This window comes from Macrosteles quadrilineatus, unplaced genomic scaffold (genome assembly GCF_028750875.1).
Source record: "Macrosteles quadrilineatus isolate MER2022 unplaced genomic scaffold, UCM_ALF_1.0 Scaffold_1__1_contigs__length_201487025, whole genome shotgun sequence".
NCBI lineage: Eukaryota > Metazoa > Arthropoda > Insecta > Hemiptera > Cicadellidae > Macrosteles > Macrosteles quadrilineatus.
In genome coordinates this window covers 37,524,446-37,544,404 of record NW_026542594.1, presented here as the reverse complement: position 1 = coordinate 37,544,404, position 19,959 = coordinate 37,524,446, and the positions used below count along the sequence as shown (strand labels likewise).

The 19,959-nt window shown below is 32.7% G+C and overlaps 1 protein-coding gene across 3 annotated transcripts in view; it reads left to right on the top strand.

The window, feature by feature from the left end:
* Window positions 1–19,959, top strand: part of LOC128982760 (5-hydroxytryptamine receptor 1) — a 165,804-nt gene that overhangs the window by 127,607 nt on the left and 18,238 nt on the right. For all 3 annotated transcript variants that reach the window (XM_054401720.1, XM_054401721.1, XM_054401719.1), the window contains 2 exons: window positions 17,871–18,827; window positions 19,519–19,716. In XM_054401720.1, the coding sequence (XP_054257695.1) occupies window positions 18,265–18,827; window positions 19,519–19,716 (761 nt within the window). In that variant the 5' untranslated portion in view covers window positions 17,871–18,264. The remainder of the gene's footprint in view (window positions 1–17,870; window positions 18,828–19,518; window positions 19,717–19,959) is intronic.

The following is a 19,959-nucleotide window of genomic DNA, read 5'->3' as shown; positions in this document are numbered from 1 at the left end:
TGAGCTGGCCACAAAACCTTTCAATGGTGTTGAAGTTTTTACTCTAATTTACAGAGAGCTTAATTTCCTGCTGTTTTTCTATAACAATTAATCAACTCAAGTCTACAAAAAATATTATTGTTTATCCGTCTTATTATTATAATAAGACATCGTTTCAGAAACTCAGCAAACTCTATCTATAAGATTGGAATTGAAAAAAAATTGAACAAACAACGAAACATTATATTTTAAAATGTACTTTTAACTCCCACATTCACGTAGCCTATAAGTTGGCTGTTTAGCATTTGAATGAAGCCGAGTGCACTAAAGTAATACTAGTAGACATAAACCGATCGATTTGTACACAATAATAGTCTATTTGCCAATTTTAAGTAAAGCAAGTATAAAATCCAAATCTTATTCCAACTAACAGCAATCGAATACCTTCGTGTATAACAAACCTTGACGACTCTCGCTATCGAATCATAAATCGCGATCCTGTTTAAAAGTAAATTAAACAGCTCCATCCATGTCCATGTCTTTGGGTAATGCATTCTTACGCCAAAAAATGCAGCATTTTAAACGTCAGAGCAATAAACCCAACATGAGAGCATCACTTAAACACGCAAACATACATTGAAATATGGGAGTGTTCACAGTCAACACATATGCTGCTGAACGTGTCAAAGATGAAGGTCGTGTATATCAAACAGTGCTTAAATAGTTTTTAAAAGGTTGAATTTGATTTCATTGATAACCGTAATGCAATACAAATGCGTCACTATATAAAAAATGATGTTACTGTACATACTGTAAGCTTCGTTGTTGATTTGGTAATAAATTTAATTTGACAGAACTCGCTTGACATAAGTTTGAGGTACAGGAACAGTAAAACACTGGCATTCTGTTACAAGAGGAATGTAATAAAGAAATTAAGAGCAAAATAACAAATTACAGAAACAGTGAGTACATATTGAACTAACGAACTTTTTTTTAAATACAATAAATTATAAATGGCAAAAGACCAGCAAAGAAAGGTTATTTTAAAAGAAAGAACTAAACCCAAAATCAAAAGATTGAAGTGAAAAGATTAGGGAGATGGAGCGCATGGAAAAATAAAATAATAAATGAAATGTATGAATTAGAAATATAAAAATATAAGTTGTTAAAATTAAATAAAATTTAAAGGAAAACTAATAAAATAAAACAAAGTTTATACATGAAGAATCTCTCTCTAGGAAGAGAGAATCAAAGGTTTAAAACATTCTCTTTTAATTATTTTGTGGGTGAGCAAGCAGATTTAGAATTAAAATAAATTATGGTTACAATGGTTTTAAATTGGTACATACATATTTCACTTGATGTTTGCACAACCTAACTTCTGCCACTAAAGTGAAAACAGGCCATGGGATCTAAACTTCACATACACACAACACACGCGCGCGACCCTTCAACGAAACATTTGACGATTTTAAAGACTGGAGACTAACTCACGCTAAGCCGAATTCTAGGAGACTGTCCATCACTTCCGCAGATAATTTAGAGGGTCGTAAAAGATGCCGGAACCTCCCAGCCAATCGGGGTGTGATACGTCATACAGCCAGGATCTTCTTACAGCTGATTGGTGAGTCCACGTGATTTGCACACGTGTCGATGCTTCCAGAAGTTTATTGGCATATTCTCTGTGTTCAGTTAATTAAGAAATTAAGGTATTATTTCTCTTATTTTCCTGTGACCTGGAGGTCACAGGAAAACGGATGCGTAGCTTGCACTTACTTTTGGGAACAAGCCCAGACAGTTTGATCATTGGAAAAGTACAGTAAACAGGAAATGATGATTAAGAATGACAGCTACAGAGATTGAGTTTTGAAAACAGGAAATAATGGGTTGAATTACAAAGTTCAGGAAGCTTGAGAAATATGAATTGAAATAAGTTTCAGGGTTTCAGGAATGGTAAACTAAAGAAATTATATTTTTAATTAAAATTGAGTAAGTAGTTACAATAGTTATGATAGTCTCTTGTTTTTAAAGAGTCGTAAGATTTAAGGTTAGAGTATTCCACGTTGCATAAATATTTTTTGAATTTGTAAAATATTGATAGGTGAAAGTTGTTTGTTTTATAAAATAAATACATGATAAAATGTAAAGTTTAAATACAAAATCTTCCTCTTTTGTCAAACCTAGGGGCTAGACTCTCAGCATAGGGAGTTGTGCTTGCAGGATTGGAGACAATAGGTATTACAGTTTCAAATTTTTATACCGCACCTATCCATACGAGCTATATATCTGTATGTCTGTCGGTCTGTAATATATATCTCAAAATATAGTCGAAGGATTTAGGCTAAATTTTATAATTAGGAACCTATAGCCCTAAAAACGCGATTGGTGACATCCACTGCCTCAGGTGAATTCGCATTTCGCTTCACAAGTCATTTGGAAATGTAAAACTTCAACATTTACCTTTTGGATTGCTATTTTTTACCAAGTAACTATGCTGGTGTAAAAAAAACACGAGGAAAATATAAGCAAAAGACTTGTCAGATGTGTTTATAACAAGCCATCCACAGTATACCAGCAAATTGCAAAATACAATAAAAAGGAATTAAACATCAGTTGTAACTATTGGGCAAAGATTACACTGAATAATATTTGATATAGGGGAAAATAGTTCCGATCAAATAATGATTATTTTACTAAGCCCTCTCCCACCAAAACATAATTCCTTTAGTACTGAGGCAATCAAAGTAAACTGGGGGGGGGGAGTTTAATTGGCATAAAACTATTACCGTATGCTAAATCTTAATGGAAAAAACAGACGAAATCTCAATTTATTTAGAAATAGTGGCAAAAAGGAAACAATCGTCACATGCCATTTTTGAACCAATATAATTTTGTTTACATCATAGTTTATCTGCTTTTATTGGTGAGCGTAAAAGTTGAACAACGGGTAAGTTACAATGACTGGGGGGGAGGAAAAATTCTGTGCGAGTACCACTTAGACTTTAGCAAGATCATAAAACTTTTAGTATTTTTGTTTAGTTTTATACTTAAAAATTTCATGGTTATAGGGACATAGTTAGAGGGAAGCCAAAATAATGAGAGAAAGGCAATGGTGTATCTGTTGTAGCAATACCACCGAATTATGTTTGCTATTGCGGTTGATAATGTTTTGCAAACCAAGAGGTTATTTCAGATAATTGTTCAAACCGCATTTGAGACAATAGGCAATGACAATGCTGTGACAAATCCTACATATGTTTGCGCTTTAGTTGTATACCGTAGTTGATTATGTTTTGGAAACCTATAAATTAGTGTTTATGCCACATTGTAGTAGGCTTTAGATTAGATTTCTAGCACGTAATACAGAATGACCACAATAATGAGACAATTTCGTAGCAAGTAGATCTGTTGTGGATTAATCAACATAATTATGTTCATTGATGTAGTTGATTATGTTTTGGAAACCTAGAAATTAGTGTTTATGTCACATTGTAGTAGGCTTTAGATTAGATTTCTAGCACGTAATACAGAATGACCAAAATAATGAGACAATGTCGTAGCAAGTAGATCTGTTGTGGATTAATCAACATAATTATGTTCATTGATGTAGTTGATTATGTTTTGGAAACCTATAAATTAGTGTTTATGCCACATTGTAGTAGGCTTTAGATTAGATTTCTAGCACGTAATACAGAATGACCACAATAATGAGACAATGTCGTAGCAAGTAGATCTGTTGTGGATTAATCAACATAATTATGTTCATTGATGTAGTTGATTATGTTTTGGAAACTTAGAAATTAGTGTTTATGTCACATTGTAGTAGGCTTTAGATTAGATTTCTAGCACGTAATACAGAATGACCACAATAATGAGACAATGTCGTAGCAAGTAGATCTGTTGTGGATTAATCAACATAATTATGTTCATTGATGTAGTTGATTATGTTTTGGAAACCTATAAATTAGTGTTTATGCCACATTGTAGTAGGCTTTAGATTAGATTTCTAGCACGTAATACAGAATGACCAAAATAATGAGACAATGTCGTAGCAAGTAGATCTGTTGTGGATTAATCAACATAATTATGTTCATTGATGTAGTTGATTATGTTTTGGAAACCTAGAAATTAGTGTTTATGTCACATTGTAGTAGGCTTTAGATTAGATTTCTAGCACGTAATACAGAATGACCACAATAATGAGACAATTTCGTAGCAAGTAGATCTGTTGTGGATTAATCAACATAATTATGTTCATTGATGTAGTTGATTATGTTTTGGAAACCTAGAAATTAGTGTTTATGTCACATTGTAGTAGGCTTTAGATTAGATTTCTAGCACGTAATACAGAATGACCACAATAATGAGACAATTTCGTAGCAAGTAGATCTGTTGTGGATTAATCAACATATTTATGTTCACTGATGTAGTTGATTATGCAATGTACATTTAGAGGTTATATCAGATCGTTTTGATTGATTATACTACATTTATGCTTCGATTCTAGATTTTATAGTTTTTAGATTTTATAGTTATAGTTATAGTTTCATATTATTTAAAAAAGAAATAATTTTACATATATATATTGATATATGTATGTAAAAAATGATAACATATATAATGATAATATAATTATACTATAATTACAGTAAAGTGGTCAAAGTAAAAACAAATGATTTCTTAAAATAAAATGAAACTAAGCAATGTATAGACCAGCTGTTACTCAATTATAGGTTTACAATAAACAGCTGATTCTATTCATCTTATGTCTTTATGTAATCTTAGTAATTTGGTTTAATCTATTATTGTACTGATGAATGACCCAAAGTTATTGACTTTATTAGGGTATTAGAGGAGAAAAACAATTTTTTTTCAAAAATGTTTTTGACAAAAGCTATGTATTTTCAACGTAGAATCCAATTCTGTGATCAAAATTGGTAGTTGACGTTTAAAATAGTCAACTTCCGGTCTGAAAAAGCCACTTCTGGTGTGATTTTGGATTTGAAATTATTACCATTTAGTAGACCGTGCCCAATTTATCTAGTTCTGTATTATTTGTTGTTTGTAAGAAAAGGTTTCCCTCGTTTTTAAAGGGGTGTACGGGTGGTTTTGGACACCCGGTATATGTGTCCGTTGGCATGCTCACTCGAGCAAAAACTATCCGATTTTGATGAAATTTTGTACAAACATATAAACCTACATTTAGTCGAACGAGTTCGCGAACCAGCATGATCGGACTATGGAAACGGGGGTTTATGGGTAAAATTGGGTTTTCCCATTATTGACCGTAAAAACACAAAATTTAACAATTTCTTTACAAAATATTTAGTAGAATTTAAAAAAATAAATAATTTAGTATTTTGAAGCATTGTGCGCTTAATGGTTACAGAGATATTTCCAAAAAATTGTAATTTTAAAATTCCTATTATTAAATGTTATTCTATGACTATGTTATGTTATTATACGAATTAAATGTTGTTCTTATGGAGAATAAGACAATTTGTAGTTTGCTTGTTTATGAACATATTTTTTTCCAATTTGGAAAATACATCCAAAACTTGTAAACTTTTAAACTTTTAAGAACACGTTTACACATAAAAAAAAATTTTTTTACCCTCCCTGTTACAGCAAACCTAAGTTTTCGTTAAACTAATTCTATTTAAATATGGAATAAATGTGATATTTTTAAGGAGGCATTTTAGTTTAAATCCAATCAGGCAAATGGAAATTCGCTTAGTCTGCAGGTTTGCTGTGGCGGGGGTATTTTTTTAAAATTATGACCCAAACCCTTTCTGTTCAAGACTGCGTTTCGTGTAGTATTTAAAACCAGCTGTGTGGGAATGTTAAATACAAATTCATTCAACAGTTCTGCTTTTTTACTTTTAAACTTTGTGAGATTGTACTTTGTTACCATAGAGACCAATCAATATTTACTTTTAAATCTCTCACCTCAGAACTTTGAAAACCCGTAGGGCAAAGTATTAAGCCAATATAGAAACGGGAAGACTTCTATCTGATATGTATCCTCGCAGCTGTAGCTTTATTTTTTAAACCAATCGGTTCAGGAGTTTTTGGGTTTGTATCATACAAACACACAGACACCATCTCTTCTTTATAATTGTAATAGATGTGTAAATGATTCGATTTGTTTATTATTTACAACTGGAGCACAAAATATGTCAACCTAACAACAAAGCCGGGGCCCAAGAGGGGTAGAAAATACGCAGGGTTTCAAAGTTTTGACGTGTTATGGGTTTAAACGTGTCTTTAATGATTAATACATTTAAATTTACTTTTTTTTGTTTTTTGTTTAATCCATACAACTCGTTAAAAATTGCACCTGCAAAGAGTAAGCTCATAAATAACATGCTTCCCTTGGAAAGTTCCACTTATTATGTTACGAGACAGAAATAATCTTGAACTCAAAATTAAAACTAAATTACGGGTTTTAATCTTGTTCAAAACCACTCCTCCTTTTTAAATAACGAAACAGGTCAACTGACAATATTGTTACTGTACAGCAGAATATACAATGATAAAATATAATTAGGAAAGGGAATGATCATAAAGATACAAAATTACGGTCTCAGCAAACTGATTAACCCATTAACTTGTGAAATTATTTTATAACGGTTAAGTGGTTAGAGTAAGTATGACATTTTATGGGTAAAATCGTAAAATATGAAATTCATAATAAGCCGAATTTTTTACAGTTGTGAAGGTAAAAGAAATTGGATGATAAAGTATATAACATATCAATAATTTGGGTTTTATATTTTGATTCAAGTATTAAATTTGTGTATAATTTTCTGTCAGGATAGGTATTTACTTACGTTTGTGTATTATCTTACGATTATTAACAATTTTTCTAGGATAGTTGTATTGGATCCTAGCTGCTAAATATTATTCAATTAATAAATTAATTAGGTCATGTTCTAAGCCATTACAATTATCTATATGTCAAGGTTATACGGTTCGTCAACTTTTGAGTAAACCTAAGTTGTACACATATCCACCTCATCCTTGTATGAAAATACTTTATGAAAAACTTCCCCAAAAAATATTAGTTTTTCTCGATAAACCCTATGCTAAGAGTTCATACCTTAACTTAATGGTTGTTTTAAACACGTTTAGAATATTGAATTTAAGTTTACTTTATGTAATTTAATTAATTTAATTTAACTATTACATTTGATTCTATTCATACTAGTGTACCTGTTGCTCGAATTCGAGCAATTGCGAAGCATTACAGGCGACTCAAAGATTATGGAAATACTCACGATCTACACAACAGTTAGATATCATCAAAATCTTTTGTAAATATCTTTTTTTTTCAAAAAGTTGATCGTTTTTTTTAGTGTTTTTAGTGTAAAAAAAGCATTATTTCTATGCTTAATTCTCCCTTAGTTAAACTTTTATTTCTTATGGATTGTATATGTTTAGGCCATATTGCAACCTAATATTATTTTTCATTGAGCAACACATTTTTTTCAGTTGATATACACAAAACATCTTCATTTAAATAAGCAATACGTACGATTGTTCTTTGCCTCTATGATGCTGGTTAGAGTAACGGTTTCGTATGGTAGATAAAAAACCGAATTCCTCTTCTGTATTCTCACCCCGTAGCGAAAAACGAGTAGAGCTTCATAAAGTGTGAAATAATAGCTCATATTTTTAAAAAGAATAAAATAAAATATTATTTTTAGTAAACAATAGATTTTTACAAGTATTTTCAAAGCAATTGTGGTATTGTAAAGCAGGTTCTCATTAAAAATATAGGCTTTGAAAGTAGTCCCGGTGAATGTTTGTGCCATTAGTTTCTGCTTATTACGTTTGATGATTTTTAACTAATCAAAGATGTTGTATTAAGCTTTATAAACATATACGTGGTTAACTAAGTAGGAAGGCAATATCTTGTTACGCTATATTTTTCGCTAATATATTGTTATAAGATTGTGATGAAAGCAATATCACTTTTATATAAGTTAAAACAGTCTAATACAGTCATATAATTATTGACACTGAAATTAAATTGCATTTCAACGTTGATTAACACTCAAACGGGAATTAAGGATTTTATAAGGCAGGTAATCCTATTACAAAGGTAAAGACTTGTCACTGGGGGCGGATTTGGTGATTAACTATTTAAAGCCTTTAATATTCTACCCTTTCTGTTAATAACACCCCCGAGAGTAGTTTTGGCATAAATTACTCCTACCTTTCCTGCCTGCTAATACGTGAACAATGAATCCGAACATGTTGAGGCCAATATAATAATTTTAAGCTTTGTATAAAACAGGACTGAATGGTTTTAGGATTTAAAATATTGTTTTACTCATCACTTGACTTGTTTCTTGTTGCTTGGGTGTAGCCTGCACAACACTAACTGGCATGTTCAATCTAGTGAAACACTAACTTAAATATTAGTTATGTATTTTAATTTAATATCTATTGATCTCTCATTAAATGTTTTTTGATAAAAGACTTGGTTATGTCCTTTTTATGACTCTTTGCAAATAACACTCAATAGGAAAATCACTTGAAACTTGCGATTATCAGACTATTTATATCTGACTGAAGAATTTAGAAAGTTACAAGAACTTTTGAGGTTGGACCGAAGTTTCCCCCGAATTTTGCAGTTTTGGAGCACATAGGAGTAGCCACTCTTCAATCAAATGTTTGTCACTTTCTTTGAAGGACAGTGGTTAGCTTAGCAATGGCTAGCTTGAGAACATGTATGTTGAAATTTGTGGAAGTTCATTTGTTGGTTACGTGTCTTGACCAATCGATATTATATTTACAATTTCAATTTTTTGCTATAAATAACTTTGGTCTTAGATAAAGGTATTAAACATCTCTGTCCTGCTGACGTGTCCTATATTGTTTTATGACCGGTGGTTGACGATTTTTCATTTGAAAATCCCATTTTTGTAACTTAGTAATTTAGATTCCATCCCGTCTGTAAGTTACATCTTAATGTATATTAAATTTAGAGCAAAAACTCAGAGAATTACTGAATTTTTGGTGGGTTCTGGAACAAAACAAATGTTAAAAGGGTATAAATGAATTTTTTTGTTCTTTTATATTACTGTACAGTTGGAATTGCTTTTTGTTAAGGAGAAGGTATTTATGTTGCCAACGAAACAGACGGTCAACATTGACCATTGTTTTAATAAGTGTTAGGTTAGGTAGGGCTACTGAATTTTTGGGAAACATTTGTGTATTGACAAGTGGTAAAGAACTTTTGGTAAGGGGTAAAGAATAGATAAAACTGACAACAAGTACTTTAATAATGTTTACAAGTTAAAAAATATGTAAATAGTTGGGTTAAAAGTTGCTATCCGTGTTAATTACATCCCTTGAATCCGATTGCCGGATCTTGCCGAGACAAAAATAATAGTTGTTTTCCCGCTTACATCATTACAAGTAGTAATGACAATTATTTTCATAGTCTGAACATTTTCTGTTAATTTGCTAGAAATATGAAATTTGTGATTAACAATATACAAATAGTTGAAGTGCATAGCTTATTATATTTAAGTACATTAGTACAGCAGAATGATGTTTTCCTGTAAATAAACAACGGTTTATATCAGTGGAAATTCTTTCAAACCGTTTTTCTCATATCAGTACACAATAACAGACCAGTTTTAGTTATTTGAAACCAAGGTTAGTTAACTAAGCTAAGATCTTGCTTACTAAGCTTAGAAACAATCATAGAAAAAATCATATTTATGATTTTTGATTGAGTAATACAGTATCTTAACTGATTCAATCGTTCAATAGCTCGAATTAAAGCCTATAATTTACGGATTATTTTGAGTCTAAAACATATAAAAAAACATGAACAATACTCACTGTAGCTATTGATTTTTAATCATAGAAAAACCTTATGAAAAATAATTTTTATGTTGGTTGTTGTGGCTTGCGTTTGCTTGAAGCTCGTTCGATTTGGATAACTAATAACTTAAACTAGATAACCCGTTGCTCGAAATCGAGCAAAACTGAAACTTTCATTAAAAGAATAAACAAAAAATAAACAGCAAGACCTTAATGAAAGAATAACTCTAAAATAATTTATCTGACTGATTATAGAATGTAAAAGATATGATGATGAAAAAATATAAAAGTAATCTACAATATTTAAATTTACATTCACTCGCATATTGGTTTGGTCATCTCTTATGCATAGTAGGCGGGTGCACTCTATCAGCACGTAGATGTCAACCACACACTGTAAAATGAGCTTTTGACTTAATGTAGCTCAATTCCTCTCTTGACGCCAACAATTGCTACTCTTATTCTAGCATTGTTAAATTATTTCTACGATATGTTCTGTTTTAGGCGTGTTTCAATTAGAGGGCCCAACCCAAGTCTCTGGTTGGGAACATAAGAAGAGCGTAAGCAAATGGATCTAACGACAGATCTAGAATGGATAAGCGTTTAACATTATTAGTATTGGAAAAAACTGTACAATTTATTTTGCCAGGTGCTGCTTTGTTTTCAACTTTAAAAATTGCTGTGACACCTATATAGGTAGCACCATTGTAGCGAGGGAAGACACTTCTTCGGTCTCTTATTATGTACATAAGAATCTCACTTGACTCCTCGGAGCTCTCGTCCCTACATAATGTCTGCCACAGTCTTCAAAGATTTGCAAATGGGCATTGTGACCCTATTTCCCGAATATTTATTCATTGCATTTTTTTTATTGTGCTTAATTCTCCTATGGGTTCTAGTGACATTATTGTACTTACTTATATATCTATGCGTATTCAGGATCATCACCTTCTTGAGAAATTAGAGGACCTACTCGGTGGTAAAATGTGTTATGAACCTTGAAATTGTCGATCCCCTGTGGAATTTTGTCATCTTAATGAGCTTCGGAGCTGGCCGCCATGGTAAAGGCAGAATTGAATTGACGAATTTAATCCAAATAATTTCTGGATATAAGTCTCACAGTCCTTTTTTTAGATTGGGAGGTTCCGATAAGATCCTGAAGGTATCAGAAATGCAAGGTGTGTTAAATTAACGTGAATTGCACAAATGAGGTAAACGAACCTTTCATTTATGGCAACAAAGAGTAAAAGCTGAACTGTCTCGGCCAGTCTTTTCTTGATTAAAATGTAAGCCACTACAATGTAAACATTTAACGTTTATTTGACCGAGATTGGATTTATCACAACGGTGGTACTACCACTATGTACCTGTCAAATGTGCAATTGAGAGTTGATGCAAGCGGTCATGTTTGCGTTCCCTCCAGCCCCTCACAGTTCTTCGTCGTACTGGCAGCATTTGATTTTAAATTGAAATGAAATAAGAAAGTTAACCAAAAAAGTTAGCAAGAAAGTTAACAACAGAAAACACTATAAAGGAATTGGAATTTTGATCCACATTGTAAATTACATGATCATATGGTAATGTAACGGATAACTGCCCTGTGAAACTCTTTATTATGAACCAGACTTAGTTAATAGATTGAAACAAAGCATAATACAATATAATAAACAAATATAATATAATATAAACAAAATATGATAAAATATACTAAAAAAGTTTTAAGTCCTGCTAAAAGGAAATGAGTTTGATCTAATGTCAACAGATAGCGTCACCTTCCAAATTTAGCCCTTAAGTGTACTTAAGTGGTGCCCTTTTTATGGTAATGTAACGGATAACTGCCCTGTGAAACCCTTTATTATGAACCACACTTAGTTAATAGATAAAAAAAATAATACAATATAATAAACAAATATAATATAATATAAACAAAATATGATACAACATACTGGAAGTTTTAAGTCCTGCTAAAAGGAAATGAGTTTGATCTAATGTCAACAGATAGCGTCGCCTTCCAAATTTAGCCCTTAAGTGTACTTAAGTGGTGCCCTTTCTTAATATTCTCAGACGTATTTGCACATCTACGTGAAAATACCTTTGATTTGACACCTCAAACTTTAAAATCCATCAAGCCGTTATTGAGTTATGACTGTGAAAAGAAAACTGCTTGCGTATTAATATATAGATAACAGCCGGTATTTCACTAAAGGTTCTTATACCAAAATGTATAGGATTATATAATTATAACTGGTGAAATACATCTTAAATTGAAGTAAGAATTTGAAAATGAATCAAATTATGTTTATGGTCACGTAATACAGTAGGTAAATATATGCCAATGCTTGAAATGAAATCTTTGCATGCATGCCTTCAATTTGAGACCTGAATCATGACCATTGGTCGGGTATAAGAGCCAAACGAACTCGGAAAAGAGAAACAAAACTGTTCAAATTTATAAAATTAATAAAGAATGAAATTTCATTTTCTACTGAGTATTCTTTTACACAAATGTTTTTATAGATTTTCTTAATGGAATTTTTACTATTCTAGTTCTTGCAGTTTATTTAATATTTCATGTGCAATATATTTAAAACATTTATAGACAATGCAATTAATATTAGTATCTAAAACGTACCGACTTAAGATCGCGAATCATGCTGATATCATATTTTCAACAGGTCCAATACATGTACACGTTGTGTATAGTTTTAACAAAGATAATAACGAAGGACAAACAATCAATTCAACGAGTCACACTGATAATTAGTCTTATTTATAGACCCATCTGGTCTAGAAATCCATCTGGTCTGGTGGATGGTGGTGGGGGTATTATACATTTATTTTTGGAAGATGTATTTGATGATGTCGGTATAATAATAGTACTGACACGTGTAATGCTAATCAACAAACTATTTACCACAACTAATCGTTAAAACACATTTAGTGCTGAGAAAAGATTTGTTAACGTCAGTATGCTGTGAGAATGTTTTTTCTCAACATAATGAATAACCAAACTTGGTTTGCAATTCAACAAGGGCAAGTATGAGAAGGCTTCACACCTTGAAACTAGCGTTGAGGTCCTTTTGTCGCCTTTACAAGCTGGAATATATTACCTTTGTGGATTACGATTATGTTTGCTTTTAAATATGTATAAGGTGTTCTGCTTTTTATTTCTCACACAACATGTAGTTTATATGAATCTTAATGTATGGGTGGGTAGCTAATGTTTGTTGTCTTGATATTTTAATTATAAAAACAAAAGTTTTTTTATTAATTTTACTTACATACAACTGTACTTTTTTCTGGAGGGCAAAAAGATTTTCCTAAAAAACAAATCTATAATATTAAAACGAAACAGTGTTTTTTTATTTCACTATTCTGAATCAACCACTTGACGGATTTTCACTAGGGAATGTCGAAGCCATAATTTTAGTTTAGGGTTTCAGTTTTTTAGAAATTAAGTTTTAATTTTTAAAAAGTCTAGCAGCCGACGCTAGCAATTTAAAGTATTTTCAATGCTGGTTTAACTAACAGCTGGTTTATAACTGTCATTGAAATGTTTATGTTACGAGTTGTTTGTTTACAAAAATATTGTTCGTTGGTGTTTGCTTACATACTATTCCACTTTAAAATGTAGGTAGTTTTCCCTTACCGTGAAGGATCTGCGTTATCAGGAAATGTGTTATTTTGAACTAAACATCTCAAACACTTGCGTTTAATAAAGTTTTGTCGTAAGTGCAATCTGTGTAAGTATTTAGTTTATGCATTGCAAATTTCAACTCATATTTGGGAAATATTTTTCCAGCAGTTTATCGCTTAATTGTTTAAGATATAAGTGGTTTACGTGTTGATACTTCTTTTTCTGTGTGTTTGAATGTGAGTATGTCGGCATACTAAAATTTTGATTAGTAATGAAAGCGTCAATCGGTGTAGTAGGTCTCTATAAAACTGTTAAATAAACTGCAGGGTGCAGCAGAAACCAAAGTCGACTCATACCATACCAACTATCCTCGTACTACTGATGATTCAGAAACTTGGGCACTGACCAAAGAACCGAAAACCCTTAATGATGGGTTAGATAATAAAGTGCAGAGAAAATATACAGACCAGTTCAACATAGTGGACGGAGGTCGAAATAAAAAAGAACAGAGACCTAAGAGAAATGTTTTAACACCCAAATATAGGGATGCTTTCCAGAAGTGGGTAAAGCTTGGATGGACAGGCTGTGCATAAACTTTTAAAAAGTATATTCCAAGGAGTACCACTTGATAGACGGGAAATATCAAGTTATGAAATGCATCCTCAGACTGGGATCTAAATTTTGAAGAGGCAGGTGATAGAAGAGAATCTTCATAAAAGTTTCAGTGGTCACGGAGGTAAGATAAGGTACGGTAAGTACATAAGTAGTACAGTATGCAATTGGGGGTGGCATGTAGCTACTCCACTCATAACCAGTGTGAATCGGTCGCCAATCTCACTTCAAGATTTTTCAAATCGACACAAATGCTGTTTTATGGTAAAATTATCGGATTTAAAATACATATCACCATATTTTAGGTCTATATTCGAACGGAATAAATAGGTAGTCACGTGACATTTGTTTACAAGGTGGATCTTCCCCATTAAAACTGCCAGAGTTTGTGTCTATCCGTGTAAACTGGATGTTCTGAATTATTCCGTTTTAGTTGACGACTCGATTCCCGTACGTAGGACGGGCCACCAGCTCGTAGAGAACTTTATTCTTTAATTTATTTATTTATGTATTTCTTATGTAAAACATGTGTTTTTAAATTTGTTCACCATAAATCATAACAAAAACTTAACTTTCATAATTATTTGCAAAACTACACGACTTAAGCTTTCCAACGAACCAGTATCCAGTAGAACTCTAGATTTAGTTGAAAAAAATTTTAAAACTGAATTATATATAGAAAAGATGTTGTAGGTAAGGGAAGCTACTTAAATCATGTGCTATAGCTTGTCATTACATCTGTATAAAACATAACCCTTATAAATGTTTAGGTATACCTACAATTTTACAATTGGAATATTCATAATATTATAAGGATAATTAAACATTAGTTAAATGGAAGCATGATACACGGTTAATTGACTTTGCTTATATATAAATATAATGTTATCAGGCTAAGCTCGATCTTGTTTTAAAACGCATTGTTACTTGTAAAAAACTTCAATTTTTAAATTCATTGTTATGATTGTGAAATGTCGTGCTGTTTGTAGACAAAGAGCGTGGTCTAAGCCATTACCCTTGAACTCCATCATTTGTCGAAACTCAAGCCTATATTTTCTTAACCCTTTCACATTTATAACACGTGTTTGCAGCTTTTTCGTTTCTAATCATTTCTTGCTTTTAAACAGTGATATAAACCATCATGGAAACATTTTAAAGTGGGAACACTCAAACAGGGCATAAATATTCACAGGACACAAGTTTAAATTCAATAAATTAATTTTTCTTTGACATTTAAAAACGCAAATATTATAACTGTTGGGTTAAATTAAAGGTTAAGTCATAACATATAAGTATGATCAATGTTTTGACTAGTGCATATAAACTGCTGATTGTTTATACAGATTGTAAATAAATGCCTATTTGTTACTTCCAGTTTATTCAACAGCATATTTATGGTCCGTGCGGTGCTCAGGATTAGAATAGGACCTCAGCCTCCCTCGGCTATTCGTAAAAGGCGACTAACAGGGGATGGGAGATCCTAGTCCGTGATCCTGGATTTAATAAAATTTATAAAGGTGCATTTTTAAGCTGATACCATGGTTAAACTCCTTCTAAACACACAAATCCTCTTCATAACTGTGAAGAGTCGTTAAACACACGAACACGAACACGAAAACACAAACATTAAACAAAATTTGCCAATTAATATAATACTGCTACGGTAGCGTGCGTGGTGTAGCCGGCAAAAGATGAGTCATGACTCAGTGGTCCAACCATGGAATCGCTTGAAAATGAATTTTAGGTTCAAAACCTGGGTCGCCGACCTAAATCCAGGTTCACGGACAAGTACTACAAACCTTTATATTAGTAAATTACGTGATTCAGAGACTAAACATGTTAGGTAGTTATTGGTATTTTAATAGTCAAAGAAAATAGTAGTTGAGTAATTACCTAACTAAGGTTTTAAAACTTCAACGCTTCCCATTAGCATAAGAAGAGACAGTGTAAACACCAGCAAGACCACACAAGTGGTGGCTGTCTTGGCTAAGGCCCTGTAATTTGTTCTTGTTTAGTGGTCTGTGTCTTGTCAGTTGTCGCTCCTCGTGTTACAGAAGTGTGACACGAGTTGGCTGGACTAACACCTACTTGGCCGCCGGTCCCATTTGCTTTGGAGATGACGTGAAACGTTAGTTGATATAAGTAGAGGCCTGCTTCCAGAATCCGTCATGGCCTTTCTCACGAACATCTTAACACTAATACAGAAACCCCGGTCTGACAGGCCCACGGGAATTTTCAAAAACGCATGTTGGCAACACTAATTACTTGGGAGATTCCATTCCCCCAATACCTTCCCCCCTTTTCCTCCCCTACGTATTGATATATTGTTTGTTCATTTTGCATGGGTGCCGTGACCTTGACAGGTTGTCTGTTCATAACATGCCCGTCTCAGAAGCCCATCATTAGTGTATTTTAAAGTGGGGTCTCACAGGCCGAGGGTTCCGGTTAACGTCAGCCTAAGGTAGGGGTTTCTTTATTAGTGTTCATAAAATATCCTCACCAATCTAAATCTGCAGAATAAGTGAATTCCAATTTGTCTATTGGATTATAACTTAAATATATATCCAATTAAAAGTCATATTTATTCCCCATTTTAAAAACTGAATATTTATGAGTATTTTGGTTTCCTGCTACGGGAAAGTAAACGATATTTTTTGAATTGAAATGAAAAACTTTATTGATTTAATCTTATTTTTATAAACGACACATAAAACATCAGTTATGTTCATAGAAATTATTACTGGATATTAAAAAGATAATGCCAACCTTAAAAACTCCACCTCTTCAACACTAATGTTATTTATTTATTTTTTTATTAATCAGTTAAAATTTGACGTCAATTATCTTGTACACTTGAATTGTATACTTAGTATTTTTCAAAACTCGGTTATGAAATGCTTATAAACCATAATTGGCCGCTAAAAATATATACAATGTCACTACTTCTCATACAAACTTCCACGTTGATTTATTATTATTGAAAAACTCACGACCTTAAAGTCTAATGGACAGGAAATATTTTTTTTATCAAAAATAGATAAAATTAAATTTATCCTAATTAAAAATTTATATTCATCTTACATGCTAAGTTTTTTTTTATTATTTAAAAAAAATAGTTGTAGTTAAAAATACAATAATAATAGGAAATGAATGATATTTTACGTTATAGTTTTTTGTAAGCGTATTAAGTTCTTAATTTACCTAAGTCCCCTAAGGACAAATATTTATTAAAACCGAGCAGAGTCCCCGATATGTAGGTCGGTGCTAAAAAAAATGCAGCGTTTCGCCACATGGCAGTTATAGTGAACGTGAGGGTTCGTGCTTATGCTTAGGTCTCTTTGTATCTTACTAACGACCACTAGCATAGCTGTAATTTAAATGAGGGATTAAACATGACCAATACAAAAAAGTAATAGCATATGTTAGAATATGGGCATATATCCATGTTTGATACCATATAATTTCCGATTTGTCATAGCTTAACGTTATCCTGAGAAACTACTTTTTCATTTTAAATAAGTCTAACTATACCATAACATGTTTTAAAGGGTCAGAAAAAAATGGATCTGCTAATTATTTAATTGTTATTTGTGATACATACTATAGTCATCTTTAACACTGCTACAAGAAACTAATATGTAACCTACCATTGCAATGTTTTAAATAATGCAATAATGTGCAACGTAAATAATGTGTCTTGAAGTTTGATTCATAAATATTATTAGGTATTGAAATTTAAACTTTTTACACTCATCCATTAACATATTATTTCTAATGGATATGTTAACTTTTGTTTCAGGTGGAGGATGATGAATCAAACGACAGCTCTTTAGTGTATATAGATCAGTGATCTAAAAATGGATTTCTGTTGGGAATTTACTACAAATCTGTTTCAACACCCAAGAAGGACTAATGTTTTAGTGCAACGAACATTAACTTACAATTTACAAATATGAAAGAGTGTTTAATAGAGAAAACATTGACAATGACAAATCACGATAAACACTGACACCAAACTACAAGAACAATATCTTATCAATATTCTTACTGGATAGGGTACAAATTAAGTAGCGCTAATTTATTGAAATACCGTCCAATCAGTTTAGTCAGTTGAAACGTATTTCCAAGATATGGATAACACATGTACAGAGAGGTACCGTTAAACACCCCGGTTGATCCCTCGGAATCATCGTATGGATTCTTATACTGAGTTTTCACTCGCAAATTCTACTGGTTTTCAAACAAATCTCTCTGAAACTGTCTATACCACACCTTCTTCTCTCGTCAGTTGGTTTCCCGGGCCATCGTCTCCTTACACTCCTATCAAAGCTCTGATCATAGGGTTCGTTCTTAGCTGCGTCATTATCGTCACCATCATCGGCAATATCCTAGTCTGCGTAGCGGTTTGCCTAGTCCGGAAGCTGCGTCGCCCCTGTAACTACCTGCTAGTGTCTCTGGCAGTCTCTGATCTTTGTGTCGCGATTCTCGTCATGCCTATGGCTCTCCTTTACGAAATCCTAGGCCGCTGGAGTTTCGGTCCCATCGTCTGTGACGTTTGGGTCTCCTTCGACGTGTTGTCCTGCACGGCGTCCATCTTGAACCTGTGTATGATCAGTGTGGACCGCTACTACGCCATCACCAAGCCCCTGGAGTACGGTGTCAAGCGGACCCCCAGACGCATGATCGCCTGTGTCACGCTGGTGTGGCTGGCGGCCGCTTGTATCAGTCTGCCTCCTCTACTCATCCTCGGAAACAGGTATCAAATGCTGTTTCACAATTGTTTAAATTGTGTTAACTCATATGATAAATATATGTGATAAATATACAAATACAAAAAAAAAAAATATCTTTTAAAACTCTCTTCACATTAATTATTTTTGGCGAAAAAAACAAACAGTCGAGCCATAATATCACCCCTCACAAAGAGAAAGGTCAGGAGCGCAGTCTCGAATAATAATAAAACTTAAAAGATATATACATAGCTATCAAACACGTGTTTGTTTTAATGCAACGGTAGTTTCGTTCTATTCAATCAACGAATCTGTTGAGCCTGGTCAAGTGTCGACACCATCATAACTTATATTGTGGTAGAACAATAGAATATGTAGCCTTACCACATGTATTTTAATGTGTTCGTTGACATCTTTAAATACACTTTTCAATCGCATTATTAAACATATTGCGCATAAACCTATTATTTAATCACCCAAAAATTGTTTTGGAATTACTCATAATCTACTTTATATTCAAACTTGTAATTTTAAACTTTCGTGTTACAAATAGAACCAATATATTCGTTGTTAGTTATGAAACAAAAATAGCTGCTTTACTGTAAATTGCTTAAGGCTTATACAAAAAAATTAAACATTTGAATTGAAATAATGTATTTTTTCATTATGTATCTAAGTTACATTACCTAAAGCGTCATTAAATTGCTATGATTTCAGATACGAGGGTGGAGAACACTGCCTAGTGTGTCAGGACTTTGGCTACCAGATTTACGCCACTCTTCTCTCCTTCTACATTCCTCTGGCCGTCATGATATTTGTCTACTACAAAATTTTCCGTGCGGCGAGGAAAATAGTTCTTGAGGAGCGTCGAGCACAAAGCCACTTAGAAACCTCGCATTGCTATCTAGAGATCAGGTAGTGTATACTTAGTACAAACAATAATCATTCTCTAGTGAAATTAACAATGCCAACTTAACCTACCTTCAACCAATTTTTTCCTAGGACGCCAGGCACGATCCCGGAATTGTTTTTTTATCACTTCAGGCTAGACCTAGGTTTTGCGGCATTATTACTTAGGTAAATAAAAATCCATTGGTTATTTGGCGGGTTTGAACCTGGGACCTCAGGAACCGAAGCCCCACGCTTTAAACACTAGTC